Here is a 16,997-nt window from a genome sequence, read left to right on the forward strand (position 1 = left end):
GAATTGTTTTCAGTATTAGAGGGGGAAGCTTTCAGTCTTTCTCATTAAGAATGATGTTAACTATAGATTTTTCATAAAGGTTCTTTATCAAGAAGATTAAGTTATACTTTTATTCCAAACTGAATTTTTATCATGAATGAATGTAGAATTTTATCAAATGCTTTTTCTGCTTCTTTTTTTTTTTTTTTTGGAGTATAAGTAATATACAATGTTTTGAGGTTTTTAATATAGTGAATTCCTTTTTTTTAAATGTTAAACCAGTCTTGCATTCCTTGGATAAACCCTACTTGGTCATGATATATATTCAATTTGCTAAAAATTTTAAGGTTTATACACCTGTATTCATGAGAGATACTGATCTGTTGTTTTGTTTTGCTTTTCCTTGTAATGTCATTGTCTGAATTTGGCACCACAGTAATGCTGGCCTTATAAAATGACTTGGGAAGTGTTCCCTTGTCTCTTCTATTTTCTGAAAGAATTTATGTAGAATTAGTATTGTTTCTTCCTTAAACACTTGCTAGAATTCTCCAGTGAAGTCATCAAGACTTCAGTTTTCTTTCATCTAGCCTAGAGTTTTCTTTGCAGGGGGGGAAAAAAAAAAATCCCTTTTTTTAATACAGAAAGGATTTGCCTTTGCTATCTACCAACAAACTATATAGCACTGAGAATAAATGGAAATCAAGCTGTAAAAATTGCTGGTGCCAAAATAATGCTTCTGGCACACACAGTTCTACCAAGCACTGTGTTTCCATGACTTTGGCTATAGTGGGGAAAAATTTAAGTGATCTAGGAGAGTCTTTTCAGATATAGGTATAGTATTTTTTAAACTTCCTTAAAAATCCCCTTTGCAGTCAAATGGCGTATTAGCTGACTGGAGTATGTAAGCCTAATGTCTTCACTGGTGCCAGAATGTTTCCTGTCAGCCCTGTGCCTCTGCTCTGGTTAGGCTGCAAGTTAAAAATGAGCAAGGCATAGAGGCATGACTTAACTTCTCATTAAATATGCTTATTGCCTTAAAATTTTTTGGAAAAGTATTATAAGTTTAAAACAGTAAGCTTAAATAACAAGGTTAAACAATAATATAAAAGTAGGTAGGAAAAAAAGAATTTGCCATTCTTTGCAGATAAGAAAAATAAATTTTAATAATTTGATACATATCCTTCATTTTTTCTGTATTTTTTTTTTAAATACACACATACTCTAGGCACAGCTGTTTTTCTTTTTTCTCCCACTAACCCTCTATGGAATCATGATGTTGAAATCTTTTTTGCCTCAAGTAATGGACATTCCTCCAGGTATGTACATATACTGCTAACCTTTCCTTATTAACAGCTGCATATTTTTTCCATAATACAAAAGTATAAGTTTATTCATCCATTCTCCTATTTGATAGAAAATCACATTATTTCTAGTATTTTGTCTTTAGAAACAATGCTGCAGTCAACATCTTTGGGCATATATCCCAATATGTAAGAGCTTTCAGTTTTGTAGATTTCCAGAAGCAAGACCATCGAGTCAAAAGACATACACATTTTTTAACAAATACTGTATTGCTCTTTTCCATTCCTACCAACAAATGTATTATATGAGAATATCATTGTCCTCTCTATCTTCATCTTGCTGCTTTTGCTATCAATCTTATTCTTTTATCAGTCTGATGGGTAAAAAATATTGATTTGAATTTCTTTAATAGCTGATAATGTGGCAACTTTTCTTGTTTGCTTATTGGCAATTTACTTTTCCTTTTCTGAAGTTTCAAACCTGTATCTTTTGTCCATTTTTATCGTGGATTTGTCTTTTTCCCAGCAATTTGAAGGTGTTCTTTGAATATTAGGAATATGTCATATATACTAAAAGAATTTTCACCAAATTTGTACTTTTTCGTTTGGCTTTTTTTTTTTTTTTTGCCTGAGCAACACAGCATGTGGGTTCTTGGTTCCCCTACCAGGGCTTGAACCTGGGCCCTCTGCAGAGGAAGCACAGAGTCTTAACCACTGAACAACCAGGGAAGTCCCTCATTTAACTTTATTTACAGTGTCTTTGGACATATATTTTTTTTAATTTTTATAAATTAAATCTATTCTTTTTTTCATTATGGTTTTGGGGTTTAGTGACTTGCTTATGGTTTCCTTACTTGGAATTATTCAAATATTCATTTAAATTTTCATATTATGTTAGTTTTATTTTTTTACATTCAAGCCTTTAACCTACCAGGAGTTTAACTTTGTGTACAATATAAGGAGGAATGAGAACGTGAAATCTTAAGTTTGCCAAAAAAAAAGAAAAGGGGGGGGGTGTTTGCCATAACTCTTCATATATTGTAGTATTTCCCATGTTTTCATAATACACCCTCAACCTAGCTCATGATTTCTCTGCTTTCAGACCTGTCTATTGTCGCACTGCTGTGCTCCAAACTAAGGGAGGGCATGTCTGTCTCTTTTTCCATTGTTTCCATCAGGAAACACTAATAAACAATTTTAAGGCACCTAGCATAGTGCTTGACATATTTTCGGTACTCAGAAAACATTATGGGAGGAAGGAAAGTGTTGAATTCACACCTGTGTTACTATGACTCCTTGGCAAGTTTAATATTGACGGCTTATCTGTATAAACAAGGGGAAATGTCATTCTCCTTAAAGCCATTCGCTGTCTCATGAGCTCACCCAGTTCCTTCCGCCTCCTATATCTTTGTTCTAAGGCCTTCCTTCTCCCTATAAATCTGTCCCATTTCATAAGGACTCCCCTTAAGCAGGCTTTCCTCAAACCCTTCCTTGTAGTTCAACAGTATGTGTAAAGTACTGCCACATTAGCCTTTAATCCACAATGGATTTTACTGTTTTTCAAATACCCATCACTGTGCTAGGCACATAGCTCATTAAATACTTAAACTGCAACTGAAAAAGTACTGCATACCAAGGCTCTTTGTAAAGGCTCGAGTAGAGCCTCAAGATTTGTTATGAAAGCCCTTGGGATTAAGGAAGCAACAAACTGGGGAAAACTGGACAATGACCCTGAAAGCCGTTAAATACCAGAGTGATTTTTCAAGTGAAATTGTGTCATCAGATTTATTTTAAACACATTTGTTGGATGAACACATGACTAAGTATTGCCCAATCTGAAGGCGAGGTCAACAGACTTTCTTTGGTGGTTTTTGTTTCCAAAGGCCTTCACCAATGCAGGCCTTTGGAAATTCAGGAAAAATGGAATAAGCCTTATATGTCCCTACATTTAGTTTGAAAATAACATCTGAATGCCTCTCACCACTTCCTTGATGAATTTTTAATGGAGAAACAGCTAATTCGAGCTCTAGAGCAGAGAATATACAAAATGAGCTTGGAGCATCTTATAATGTCAGAAAATAAGGAAAGCACTCAAAAAACAAAATGATGAGAGTTTATCAGAAGAACACAAGTGCCAGATGAAAGAACTCCCAATGGTCAAAGCTGGAACAACTTGAGCAACAAAATAGTGTAGTGTTGGATTATAGCCCAAGGAATGAAATAAATATCCCTGATTCATACTCATATAAATAAAGAGTTAAATAAATAGATGAGGGAAAAGAAACATATCTTCCATAGAGAAGAATTCCAAATAATTTATGGAGATACTCAACCCCCAAGAAGGTAGAGCATAGCTCCCCACCCCTTAAGTGTGGATTACACTTAGTGATGTGCTTCCAAAGAACATAGTGTGATAAGAGGGACCAGAGTAACTTTAGAGTGGAGACAGCTGACAAAGACTACCTTAGCCAAGCGATCATGATCAACATCAGTGGTAAGTCATGTTGACAGTATGTACCCTCGTTATGCTCTGATGAGAATGACACTTCACCTCTGTGGTCTTCCTCCCTACAACCATAAACACAGTCTAATCTTGAGAAAAACAGACACAAATCCCAATGGAGGTACTTTCTACAAAGTACTCAACCTGTCCTCAAAACTATCAAGGTCATCAAAAACAAAGAATGTCTAAGAAACTGTCACAAGCTATAGGACTTTCAGGAAATATGACAATGAAATGTAATTTAGGTATCCTGGATGAGATCTTGGAACAGAAAAAAGACACTAAGCAAAACTAATGAAATCCAAATGAAGTATGGGTGTGTGTGTGTATTCACTCAGTCGTGTCTGACTCTTTACGACCCTTTGGGCTGTAGCCCACCAGGCTCCTCCGTCTGTGGGATTTTTTCAGGCAAGGATTGGAGAAGATGAACATTTCCTCCTCCAGGGGATCTTCCCCATCCAAGGATCAAACCCACATCTCTTCTATCGCCTGCATTTCAGGCAGTTCTTTACCCACTGAGCCATCGGGGAAGCCAGAATGAAGAACGGAGTTTAGTTAATACTGTAACACTGTTATTTCATTAGTGGTGGCAAACGTACCCTAGTGAAGTTAGATGTTTACAGAATTGGATGTGTGCTATGTGAAATCTCTACTATCCTTGTACCCTTCTGTAAACCTAAAACTAAAGTTAAAAGTATACTTAAATATTTTGAAAACACAGATTGGGCAACAAATGACTATATGCTTATCTCTACAAATGTGCTTTGAATTACAGGGTGCTGGTGACAGTTTTGTGGGAGCTTTGGCCTTCTACCTGGCTTACTACTCACATCTATCCTTGGAAGAAATGCTCAAGAGATCTAATTTCATCGCAGCGGTCAGTGTCCAGGTCACAGGAACACAGTCATCTTATCCATACAAAAAAGACCTGCCCCTTGATCTGTTTTGATTGCTATTAACTCCAAAGCAAATATACCTGGAAATAAAATGTACTTAAGGATGAGCACTGTTAATTAGCAGCTTACTATAAAATGTCACCTCCTGTCTTTGCAAATATTATGTTCATTTACCAAGTCATCCTCAAGCCTTCAATTATTTCTTTATAATGATTTGCTTTTCATGCAAAAGTCAACTAGACAGAATTAAGGATACTACAACAAAGACCTGTACAAACAACCCCGCCATTCAGGAACCAGCAAACTCTACTGCCAACACATCATGAATACCGTTATGTACACCAAAGAGCAGAATTTGCAAGCAACAGTGTCTAGAATCAGAGCAGAGAATGTTAAATAAGGGAAAGAGGGGTATGACTTGGGTCACACAAGTAGTTCCTAAGAAGGGCAGCTGATGTTCAGCTTTGCCTTGAGTGTTGTCAGAGCTTCTGGTTCTGCAAGAGAAGCCAGAAGTTTAGATGTTTATTGAAATCTTTCAACATTTAAGTATCAGCAACTGAGTTTTTTAAAATTGTAAACACCACCTGTGGGCCACTTTTAGCCTATGTTCTAAATAGACAAGTCATTTGCTAAGCCAGATTTTAAGTTGTTTTTTTTTTTTTTTTTAGTGATTCATGCATGTCACAGACCCTTTACACTGGGTTTAGGTAGAATCAAGTGAAGTATTTTTCTTGTAACCCAATACCACAATGTAGAGTTTCAATCTAAAAATAGCCAAGATCTCACCTATTATTGCTTTCAATTAGAGCTTTAACAAAAGATGCCAGAAAAAGAGCTGACTGTAATGCCACAAGCCTCTAAGACTCAACAACTGTCTAATTCCATTTCCAGAGAGGCGCTCTCACATTTCCTCAGGAGACAAGACTGGGCCACAGGGAGGGAACACCTGTTACTCAGGAACAGCACTGGTTTCTTAATGCTTGTGGTCATGGTGGACACTCCATCCTTCTCCCCTATAAATGCTTTAAATGCTTTGGGATACATACCAGCAGAGCTCAAAATATGAGCTGATCCTTATCTTCAACGAGAAATTTGACAGGGAGAGAAATGGGCAATTTTGAAAACTTGTGGTAAACAACAGCTTGGGTGGGAAAGCATAACAGATCTAGGGAGGGCAGGAGTTCTTACCTGTACATTAGGGATAATCAGTGGAATTTCCAAGCTGGTTGGCTGTGTAGTACCACTGCCCCAAGAGCTGAGCCATTAGCTTTATGGAAATACACTACAGCACCTCTTATTAAAAAAAAAAAAATTCTAGTAGTCCAAACCGTTCCTAGAAAATCCTAGATACTGCTTTGGTGACCTGAGTTTGAGTGTGTGGACCAATGGCATTTTTCTAATTATATAAGCACAGATCAAAAACAGAAGTTCTCTTGGTTTCTTCTGTGTTAACAGGCTGGCTTCCTCCTTTCACTCCTGCTCACCTCTGCCATCTGTGTTATCGCACAGGAGTTCTTTCAAGATCTCTCTGGACCATGACCCTGCCTTTTCTATGAAGTACAAGTGAGGGCAGACTGGAAACTCTTGCACAAATCTCACTATGGAAAATTTTCTTTTCTTATATGAAACAATGGTTATTTTTTAGTACTGTAGTTTTTAAATTTCAAATAGTGGGGGAAAACATCACTAAAAGACAATAGCACAGGCTATTTTAATATATTTTATTAAGGGCTATAAAAATATCCAGAAAGATAAATAAATGTGATGCAATGGTATATGTCCTAATATGAAGAACTTGTTTTCACTGCATTGTTTTCCTTCACAATGGCCTTCAAATCACAGGAGGCAGTGATTCCATGCCATTTCCTCTTCTTTTATTACACGCTGCAGATTTCTGAATCAGTATCCCACCCTCGATCTTCTCATTTATAAATCAAATTCATTTTCAATCCATTGTTTAGAGGGAGCGTATTTTTTTCTGTTCCACAAAGAGGACTTTTTTTTTCACTGTAGGAGGAGAAAAAAGGATTGTAGCAGAAAACTAAAAAGTTTATCATCAGCATTTTTTAATAAAAATACACATCAGACCATGAGCCCTCTCCTTTCTCTTCTTTTACTTTCCTTTGTCATGTGGATGGAGCTGACTTGCAAACTCAGTTCACTGATCCCAGAGACCAGAGAGGACTGCAGAAAATGGTAAGGAAAACAGGGAAGGCCCACCAGCCAACCAGTGGCAACCCTGATACCCCACAAAGTCACATATAACCAATGTGAAACATTCAAATTAAAAAAAGAAAATTACAGGCAAAAAAATTTTTTCACTCAGCTAATGCCCACTCTTGTATGAGGTAAAGCAAGGAGAGATTGTAGAAAAAAGCTGGACTCCAGAAAAAGAGTGGTAAAAACTGAGCAGACCACAGAAGAAAAGGAAGTCTGGCTGAAGAGTAAATATACATTAAACCTTGTACTTTCCAGAAATGGTTTCATATATCCAAGTACAGATTTACTATTATAACCCAAATCTTATTATTATGAATATCGTAACAGAGTATAGTGCTCTGAAACACACCAAACAAAAGCGCTCACTGCCGGGATGAAAGATTAGAGACCAGATACTAGGCAATAAGGTTTTGATAGTTCCTGTAATGCCCTATATAGCATTCCACTAACATCACACATCTCTCTCTCTCTTTCTCACACACACACACACAAAACCACCCTACCTAAATTTTTCTTTGCAAAAAAACAAGAACAGTGCACCAAGGAAGAGCCAGGAACTCCAAAGACTATGTATGACATGACAGCAACTCACTTGTCCCTACCACACAAAGAAATTTTAGCTTTGTTTTTTGTTATTCTTCTATAATTAATATGGATACCCTGCATGTGAGATCCCCAAACTATTATCAACAGTTAGCTAGGGAGCTTATTTAAATACATTCCTACTTTTACCTCCATCTCTACCCTAATTCTATTTCTGTAGAACTAGAGTGGGACTGGAAGTCTGTATTTTTTTAAACTCTTAGGATGATTCTGATGGCAGCTAAAATTAATAACCATTAACCAGTCAACAGAAACTTATCTACAAAATTAATAATGTATTTTATTACTTTGTACATAGGAATATTTTAAATATATTTCAAAAGATCTAGTATTAAACAAGTAGGACCAGTGCTCCTTCAAATTCCAAGGAAGACTACAAAGCATTGTAAGACAGTAGCAAAGAACCCAAACAATTTCCCATTGTTATTCACTGCAAAAAATATTTCCATGTTTTTCTGCTGCTGCTGCTAAGTCGCTTCAGTCGTGTCAGACTTTGTGCGACCCCACAGACGGCAGCCCACCAGGCTCCCCCATCCCTGGGATTCTCCAGGCAAGAACACTGGAGTGGGTTGCCATTTCCTTCTCCAATGCATGAAAGTGAAAAGTGAAAGGGAAGTCGTGCAGTCGTGTCCGACTCTTCACGACCCCATGGACTGCAGCCTAACAGGCTCCTCCGTCCATGGGATTTTCCAGGCAAGAGTACTGGAGTGGGGTGCCATTGCCTTCTTCGCCATGTTTTTCTACATGAAACTAAAAAATGGATTAAAAAAAGAACTTGTCTCATGGATAACTGGTCAGGAGATTATTTAAGTGACCCCGGATAGGAATAACTGATGAAGACTATTCATGAAAATTTGATATACTTGCTGCGTTCATTCCCTTAATTCAAAGAATAAATATTTAAGTCCACATAACTGTGCTAGGCCATGTGGGATTTATGAAAGTGTAAGAAGAGTCCCTGATTTAGTACCAATATACCATGAGGTACCTGTATGAACATCCAGTAAGCCCCACAGAAACCTAAAGACTAAAAGGGACTGGAATGGTGAGGCAAACATCTCACAAGGAGGGTCAAGTTTAGGTTCTCAAGCAGCAGCAGCATTTGGATGAACTAACAGGGAAGAGCATCTAGTTTAGACAAATGGTGGCAGGAGATAAGAACAACAGTGCTGATCGCAGGGGAAGGTCCTGATTAAAAAAGGAAAAAAATAAACTAGACTGGCTCCATGTAATAGAAAAAATAGGGGGCCTGGAATCAGAAAGACTGGGTTCAAGCCTTGCCGCCACCATTTATCCACTGTAAGTTCTTGGGAAAATTTCTCAAAATACTCTTCCTTCAGTTTTATTCCCCATGAGAGGGCTAACTCCATCTCCCTCACAGGGCTGCCAGAGAGCACTCACTCACTATGTGTTAGCTGAGTCCAGATGACACGCTGCTATCCTCAGTCATAAACAATAAATTAATTTTCTGTCAAAATATTCGCTGCTTAATTCATAGAAGAATGAATCTGTCAAGTTCTTGCCCTACATCTAACCTAAATCTATTCTGCTTCAATTAAAGTCAATATTGTCTTGTTTAGTCATCCAAGGAATTAAAACTGACAAGTTTTCATTTTCTTTATAATAAACCTTCATATATTTAACAGAGTTTAATACACTTATGCCTCAGCCTTTAATCCTTCCTCCTGGGAAATTTGCATATAGATTCATATGAGGAAAAGGAGTTTGAAAAGACATAGGCTGGTTCTAGCCATAGAGTATATACCATGAAGTCCTCAAATAATTGGGAATTTTTCTATGTTTACTTGCCTGATTTTCTTTGTAAAGCAGACAAGCAAAACATTACCCTTAAACTAAACCCTTAAACCATTTTCTCACTGCAGTAAAACATGCTAGGACAACTGCCAAGCTATTTGGTACCCTGGGCAATGGGGCAGGCCGCAAGGCAAACATCATGCAAGCCCACAGGGCATTCGGTAGGTGGGCAGAATGCCAAGCAGTCAGCTATCCCAGAACATTTTCTTCAGAAGAGACAAAGTTGTGTTGTCAAGGTTCCAATGATCCCTTCTCAGAAAAGCTCTAATCGTCTGTCTGAAATATAGATATGAATATTTTCTTCCACTTTCAGCTCATGGTTGGAACTGTTTATGGTTGTATCCTTTCCTGACCTCAAAATGTAAAATCAATCTGACAGAAAGTTCCTAATATTTCCATACTATGACTGAAAATTCCAGTACATTTTCACGCTTAAAATCTCAGAGAAGGTTATTCAATCAACATTTATTAACATTGTACAAGTTCCTAAAAAAGCTCTAAAGGAGCTAAAATGGTAGAAAACCACTCTATTGTAAAGTTCGTCACTTTAGGTTTTCACCAGCTGATACAAAGAAATCAGAAAGAGAACCACCACATCAATCTAATATCATATTGCTATGGTCTGAAAGTTTGTGTTCCCCCAAATTTATGTTGAAATCCTAACCCACAAAGATGATGGCATTAGGAGGTGGGGCCTTGAGGAGGTGCCTTGGTCACAAGGGTGGAGCCTTCGTGAATGGGATGAATCCTCATAAAAGATACCCCACAGAAGTTGCCTACCCCTCCACCATGTGAGAACACAGCAAGAACCCCCTCCTATAAACCAGGACGAGGGCCCTCACCAGAAAGTCACCATGCTGGCACCTTGATATTGGGCTTTCCAGGTCCCAGAACTGTGAGAAATAAAACTGTGCTGTTTATAAGTCATTTAGTTTGTGGTATTTCGTTATATCAACCCAGACTAAGACCTATACCTTATCATTCTAATAATTTTCCATCATTTGAGATATATATCCTGAAATTCAGACTGCTAATCATCAGGGATAAACCTAGAATTCCCATTTTATTAAAGAATGACCAGAAAGTTTCACATCATAAAAACAGCAGGAAATTTTATTTCTGTTAAAGAATGGAATTCATAACAATTTTTTTTTGGCCACATGGCATGCAGGATCTTAGTTCCCCAACTAGGAATTAAACCCATGCTACCCACTCCAGTACTCTTGGGTTTCCCTGGTGGCTCAACTGGTAAAGAATCCGCCTGCAATGAGGGAGACCTGTGTTCGATCCCTGGTTGAGAAGATCCCCTGAAGAAGGGAAAGGCTAATTCCATGGACTGTACAGTCCATGGGGTTGCAGAGTCGGACAGGACTTAGCAACTCTCACTTTCACTTTCACTCCTGCAGTGGAAGCACAGTCTTAACCTCTGGACCACCAGGGAAATCCCTCTCAGAGCCCTTTTTGAATGCCTCCTTACACTGGTACAGCCCCGATTTTTTTGAAGGTGATATTATTTTTTATTTTGATGAATTCAGCATAATGAACAGTTTGTAAGATCTTCTTTACAAACTCTGAAAGCAGCTATTAAGATGGCTGTCAGGCAGATTCGTACTGGTGCCCAACCAGAGGTCACACACTAGTGAGCAAGTTTTAGCCTCCTCTCTCAATAAGAGATTCATATGTAAAGTGACTAAGGGCCTAGGTTTTGGAATCAGACAGTCCTAAATTCAAACCTTTATTCTGTCACATATTTTAGTTACGTGTCCTTAACTAAAATCCTTGGCATCAAGCTCATCATCTGTAAAATGGGGTTCAGATTGCCTGGAGAGTACGGGTGCTTGTGTCGTGACGCATTCATGTATCTGAAGACTGAAGGCAGGTAAACAAAGAAGACAGAATCTTCCGTTTTGTCTGGTTATTCACAAGCACTTGTTTCCTTTCTCTCAAGGGTCACTGCCTTCTGTTGCCTATATTGTCCTTCTGTGGTTGTTGTTTCAGGAGGGAAGGTAAATTCAGTCCCATTGCTCCATCTTGGCCAGAAGTGAGTCTATCAGGCCTTGTTCTTAGTTAACGAAATAACTGATTATGATGCTGCATGCATGATAAGACACTTCAGTCATGTCCGACTCTGCGACACCATGGACGAAGCCTGCCAAGGTCCTCTGTCCATGGGATTCTCCAGGCAACAATACTGGAGTGGATTGCCATTTACTCCCTCAGGGATTATGACGTTAACTGCCTATATTTCATTATGTAATGGATTAATTTGAAGAAATAAGATTCTAGCACCAATTCCAACTCTAAACACCAACCAAGTGTCTTAGAATTCAACTCAACCTTGACACACTTCTCTTTCTGTTTACCGAACAGTATCGCCTATTCTATTTACATATCTGGTTTTTCCCCTTCAAATCTTCAGTTAACTATCTCTTACCGGAGAGACATTCCCTGAACTATCCTACCTAAAGAATGAAGATGGGATCTACCTCCTTGCAACTCTATCCTGTATCTCAGCATCCTGCTTTTTTCTCGCATAGCACTGAGCATTTGTCGTCTTCCTTCCTCTCCCTTCCAAAACCAGGCTTTGATCATCAAGACTGAAGGCAGTGAGTCTATCTTATGTGCATGAATATCCCAGCACCTTGGACAGTAACTAGCACCAAAGTAACTTTCAATATACACTAGGAATGAATGCTCTAGTGACAAAGGGGTCACAAAACTGCCTTTGTTCAACATCATCTGAAAAGGGCAACAGGCCTTGAAAGCATTTGAATTTATTATGGAGCAACTTTTCTGGAATCTTACCTACTGGATCGTAATGCAGTAGAGTCAGTTTCTCCCATAGTCGGCTTCTCTTAGTGTTGAAGGAAAAACCTGTTCCAGCTTGGCTCACCATTTTCACCAGAATTGTTCTAAGATTTAAAAGCAAGCTGTTACAAGCTAAGGAAATAGACTAAAATCAGTCGTAGGGGGATGCCACATTCTAAGAACACTATACAAGTAGTATTACTTGTGGGGACATCAATTAAACCTTAAGTTCAGTTTTAAGACAGTCTATATCTTAGAATGGTTCTGATTCCCAATATTTGTTCCATTACACAGAGTGACTTGGAAATGACCTAACCAAAGCAAGAAGACTAATCAAACTGCATTGTGGGAATAGACTCAGACCCCCACATTTCAGGAGGAGAAATCAGGACAAGGAAAATACACAAGTACTGGTGACCCTAGCAGGCCAGTCAGGAAGAAAATTGTCTCGGAAGAGCTTTATCTTTCACGTATGAGCAGTGAGAGTGAAATCAGGAAGTTACAGAATAAAGGGACTGGAATTTTCACACTGACAATGTGTAAAACCTTGTTGCTCCCTTTCATAGTTTAAGTTACAATCATCCAAAGCAGAAAGTTCATGTTTTGTCCCATTGGACCTTTTAATACCTCATACTGTTTGTTACTTTTTCAGGTGTCTTATCTTCCTATGTAGATCATGCTATTTGATTTCTCATCTAATTCCAAAAAGAATTTGAAGCACCTAAAATATATTATACACCTTTACATCCCTTTGAGTGTTCAGCATAGTGCTTCATGCATTAGAGTGATACAATATTAAGTACTTGCGCTATGGCAAGCACAATACGCAAGGCCCTCTAAGTCTACATCTGCACCCTGGAGACGTAACACCAACAGTATGGAAGGCGCGTTGTGTACACAAGGTCTGTAAGGCAAGACATATGACACATGGCACCAGAAGGACACAAAGAACATGAGACGCAGGGCACACCTCTAAAGAAACTGAAGACACAGGCGATTCCCACAGAATGTGAAGAAGGAAAGCAAGCTAACTGGATTGTGTGAAAAGCTATATAAAGCAATAAAAGATATTGAGGGAAGAATATAAGCATACATGTTTTCCATTAACTTTAATCTAGCTTTAAGGATTTATTATATGTCTTGGGTTATAAACAAATGCTGCCTGCTTTAGAATTTTTCTATTTTTACCACAGAACATCTTACTTCAGTTATTGTCTACAAATTTTATTTTTGAAATACCAGTTTGGTATTAATAGTCTCCCTGGTACAGCATGGAATCTTTAGCCTTTGCTATTTTTGAAATGCTTGTACCATGAATGCAAAAGATTACAAAACTCAACACTGGCTCTGTGGATAGTCAAGTCACAGCTTTTTTTGTTATATTCCTGTAGTGAGCTCCAGACAAATGGCCCCTGGTCCTCAATTTGAGGAAACAGAACTGCAGTAGTAGTCCAAAGAACATGGGGACCCTGATGATTTCTTTAGGAACAAGACAGCAAAAGCAACTTTTAAGTAAATTAACTGAAAGCTCACTTAAATAGATCAGTTGGGAGGGAGGGAAAATATTTTAGTAAACAGTTCATAGGGCCAAAACAATTCATCGAGTGTAATTCTCAAATCAGACTTTAGAAAATTGAAGCCAAATGCTTAATTTAACGTAAGGATTCATTGAGAGTAGCTGAAATAATGAATCTAACATAAACAAGCTTTAAAAAAAAAAAAAGAAAAACTTCTACTTACTTTGACTTGCTCTTGGCAACTTTTTCATAGGCAGGGAAAGTCGGATAGAAAAGGAAAAAAAACAATTTATTATCTTGCTTATGCAAAATTCAAATAAAGCTCAAATTTTAAGATTATAATAAAAATATTTAAGTCATGAAATATGTCATAAATTGTCACTCAAGTAACTACTCCCGAGCTTTGGGGGTTCCCGTTAGGATTTTATAGATGCTTTTTAAAAATCCAATCGGACCACCACAATTCTGGATGGAATGCTCTACACAATCTCTTTTCAGCTGAACTGACTACCTTCTAAATCTTCCCAAAGATCTGCTCCATTTGCTCCTCTTCTAAGGTGCAAATATTTGCACTAGAACAAGCCTCTTGTCTGGTAAATTAACCTATGCAAATTCAACAACCATCACATCAGGTGGAGAAAGGAAATTAAATCCATCCGGGAAGTCAGCCTGGTGCACCAAAGAACACTGTCTTGGGAGGCAGTGGGCTTCTCTCCCAGCCCGCTGTACCACCTAGGATCAATTACTGTTTCTCACCTTGCGAACTCGAAATGAGTGAACTAAATATTCTGAAGTTTTCTCAGAACGTCCAGCGATTCTGCTGACACACCGCTACAGAGGGCGAGGGAGAGCCCCATTTCTGCCGGCCAGACTCTACCGTCCGAATGAGCCGCAACGGACCCAAAATCTGCGCCGAAGACCCCCAAGACCCACTCGCCCCACAGGGAGCATGCCGCGGGGCATGCCGGGTGCTGTAGTCCTGAAGGCCTGGGATGTCGCAGCGGCAGCTTCCCCACCGGCGTGCGCACTCCACCCTGCAATGTCCCAAGGCCCACCTGTCACCACCTCCCGCCCGCGCTGCAAGCCCCGCCGCCGCCTCCAGCCCCACTTACACGTAACCGCCGACAGGAACATGGCGACAGTACCCCTGAAGACTCGGTAACGGGCCCAAAGGTCCAGCAACAAACAACTGCTTCCGGGGCACAGGCCTGTTCCGGAAAAGGAGTCCGGAAGTTCTCCACAGCCACGCCCCCTACGTAAACCTCAGGTGAGACCGCCTCTTTTCTGTGGCCTCTACAGTCCAGGTGTCTCTTATGTGGTGCTGGAGTGTGGAGTCCTTTTTATTTTTGGAGAGGACCTTTGTTATCGCTAGGGGTTCGTGCCCCAGACCCTAACTCCTACTTCTGGGTCAAAGTTAGATGTTTTCCATACATATTTCACTAAATAATCGCAGTCGACTACATTAAAGCCACAGGAACTCCATGTTCCTCACCCATTCCAGACTATCAGGCTTCTGCACTATTTCCTTAAATTGTTGCCTTCGTTTTCCTCCTCCAGCCCAACTCCATCTCCATCTGGTTAAGATCTACTCTCAGTCTCTCCAGAATTAAGAACTCCACCTGAATATCCCTATTCCTTGATTATGTGTTGGATTTCTAGGAGGGCTGGGCCCTGGGAATCTTAACTGCTGTATCTAAGCACCTACCTGGCAATAGGGGGCAAATAACTGAGATTGAGAGCAGTCACATAATTTGCTTAATGTCACAAAACTAGTGAATGGCAAAGTCAGAATTTGAACCCAGAGTTTGTCTGACTGCAAAGACTCATGCCTTTCCCACTAGCATTGGGACCTAACCACTTTGCCATCTTCCAATCTTCATCTCTCTGCAGGAAACCTGCAAGTCCTGCAACACCAGGTACTTCAGCCAAAACCTCATTTCCCAGCTAATAATCAGGATTTTAGGGATTTTTTTTTCTAATCTGTGGTTTTATCTACATATTAAATATTACAAACAAGTGAAAGACTTATTCTCATAGATTATCCTCACTGAAGGTAATAAAATTATTAAAAAGAGAAAATGTTATACAATACAACTCAATTTTTAAAATTAGGACTGTCCTTGCCCTGGGTACCTCTAATGGTTTTTTTCCCATACCTAGATTCCAACAAATGAGCCCGCTCTAGGTGGCCAAATCCTTCCTTACTATGTGTGGTTCAGCTGCTGACAAACAAGAGCTTCAGGTGTTCAAGAGGATAAGGTTTCTTATTTAAGAAATTCCTTTTGAAGATTTATAAGAAAAAAACACAAGATTGGAAGCCAAGGGACATGAATTCTAGTATTTATTCTGTCCCTTGGAAAGTCATTTCAATTCTCCAGACCTCAGTTTCAGGCTGAATGTGGGCACTGAATCAGTGATTCTCATTCCTGAGAGTGTATCAGTCATCTGGGGTCTTTTAAAAGCAGAGATGAGGCCCAGAGTCTATACAGTATTTCTTCCCCTTCCCTAATTTTCTATGAAGAAGCATTTTGAATATATCAAAAAGTAGAAAAGGTATTATAATGAACAAACTGTATACGCAATCCAGTAAATGTTAAGATTCTATGTATATTGAATTTTTAATATGCATATTAACATATATATGTTATATATATATATATTATTTGATTAGGGTTTTTGGCTAGCTGTGTAAAAGCAAATTGGAGACATCACAACCTTTCCCTCCTTTTCATTGTAAAAGTAGATTTACTCTTTGAAGTTTTCTGTATGGTGATACTTCAGCATATGAAAATATCTTGCTCCCCATCAACCTTTCCTCAATGGTTTTAACAATCATTGTTGATCTTTGTTTTTACTCAGGAATTATGTTTTGGGGTACACAGTGGTAATTTTTCTAACATTACATTCCTTATTCATTTGTTAGTTTTCTTCTGTAAAGAAAGGCTTTCTATAATCAATTGAGGCAGAATTATAATTCTTCCTAAAAAGGCAAGATAAATGCTAATTGTTCTCTTTAATTACTAATATTCAAGTAAGACATTAACATAAGAGTCACTTCCAATGGTGACAAAGACATTTTCCCCTTTGTGTAATTTTCTTTAAATTTTTAGTATCACTATAATGGATTTTTTCCCTTGTTTTATAATCAAACATGGTCATCATTATTTTTGATGTTCAAAGTTTCCCAAAGGAGGTCATTAGGAGTCCCTTCAAGCTGGTCCAGTGTTTTTTCAATGCATTTCCTTCCTTGCTTTCTGTCACCAGCTATCTCAGGTTAACCTTGTACTTTCCCTGGCCCAAACATGGAATCAGCCATGTCTTCAAGGTACTCTGGTTCTTTTGGAAGGAAGTGATA

General features: G+C 38.7%; 2 protein-coding genes across 4 annotated transcripts in view; one reads left to right on the top strand and one right to left on the bottom strand.

Moving 5' to 3' along the window:
- Window positions 1-4,854, top strand: part of RBKS (ribokinase) — a 94,953-nt gene extending 90,099 nt beyond the window's left edge. Inside the window, exons 8-9 of one of the 3 annotated variants that reach the window (XM_059891180.1) lie at window positions 1,205-1,295; window positions 4,559-4,652. In XM_059891180.1, coding sequence (XP_059747163.1) covers window positions 1,205-1,295; window positions 4,559-4,569 — 102 coding nt within the window. In that variant the 3' untranslated portion in view covers window positions 4,570-4,652. Of the gene's footprint in view, window positions 1-1,204; window positions 1,296-4,558 lie in introns of all 3 variants that reach the window. The other 2 variants (NM_001191271.1, XM_059891182.1) reach the window with 2 other exon arrangements.
- Window positions 4,855-6,386: 1,532 nt separating this feature from the next.
- Window positions 6,387-14,776, bottom strand: MRPL33 (mitochondrial ribosomal protein L33). The gene is made up of 4 exons (NM_001113308.1): window positions 14,755-14,776; window positions 13,866-13,884; window positions 12,123-12,229; window positions 6,387-6,686 (listed from the first exon to the last, which is right to left on the bottom strand). Exons 1-4 carry the CDS (start codon window positions 14,774-14,776, stop codon window positions 6,637-6,639), a joined length of 198 nt encoding a protein of 65 aa, NP_001106779.1. The 3' UTR covers window positions 6,387-6,636.
- Window positions 14,777-16,997: the final 2,221 nt, after the last annotated feature.

This window comes from Bos taurus, chromosome 11 (assembly GCF_002263795.3).
Source record: "Bos taurus isolate L1 Dominette 01449 registration number 42190680 breed Hereford chromosome 11, ARS-UCD2.0, whole genome shotgun sequence".
Taxonomy (NCBI): domain Eukaryota; kingdom Metazoa; phylum Chordata; class Mammalia; order Artiodactyla; family Bovidae; genus Bos; species Bos taurus.

Excerpts from the sequence above, each read along its gene's own strand:
- MRPL33 (NM_001113308.1), bottom strand. The coding sequence starts at position 14,776 with ATGTTCCTGTCGGCGGTTACGT. Across the intron at positions 6,687-12,122 it reads ACTGCATTACGATCCAGTAG|TGAAAAAAAAAGTCCTCTTT; the intron begins GTAAGATTCCAG and ends CTCCTCCTACAG.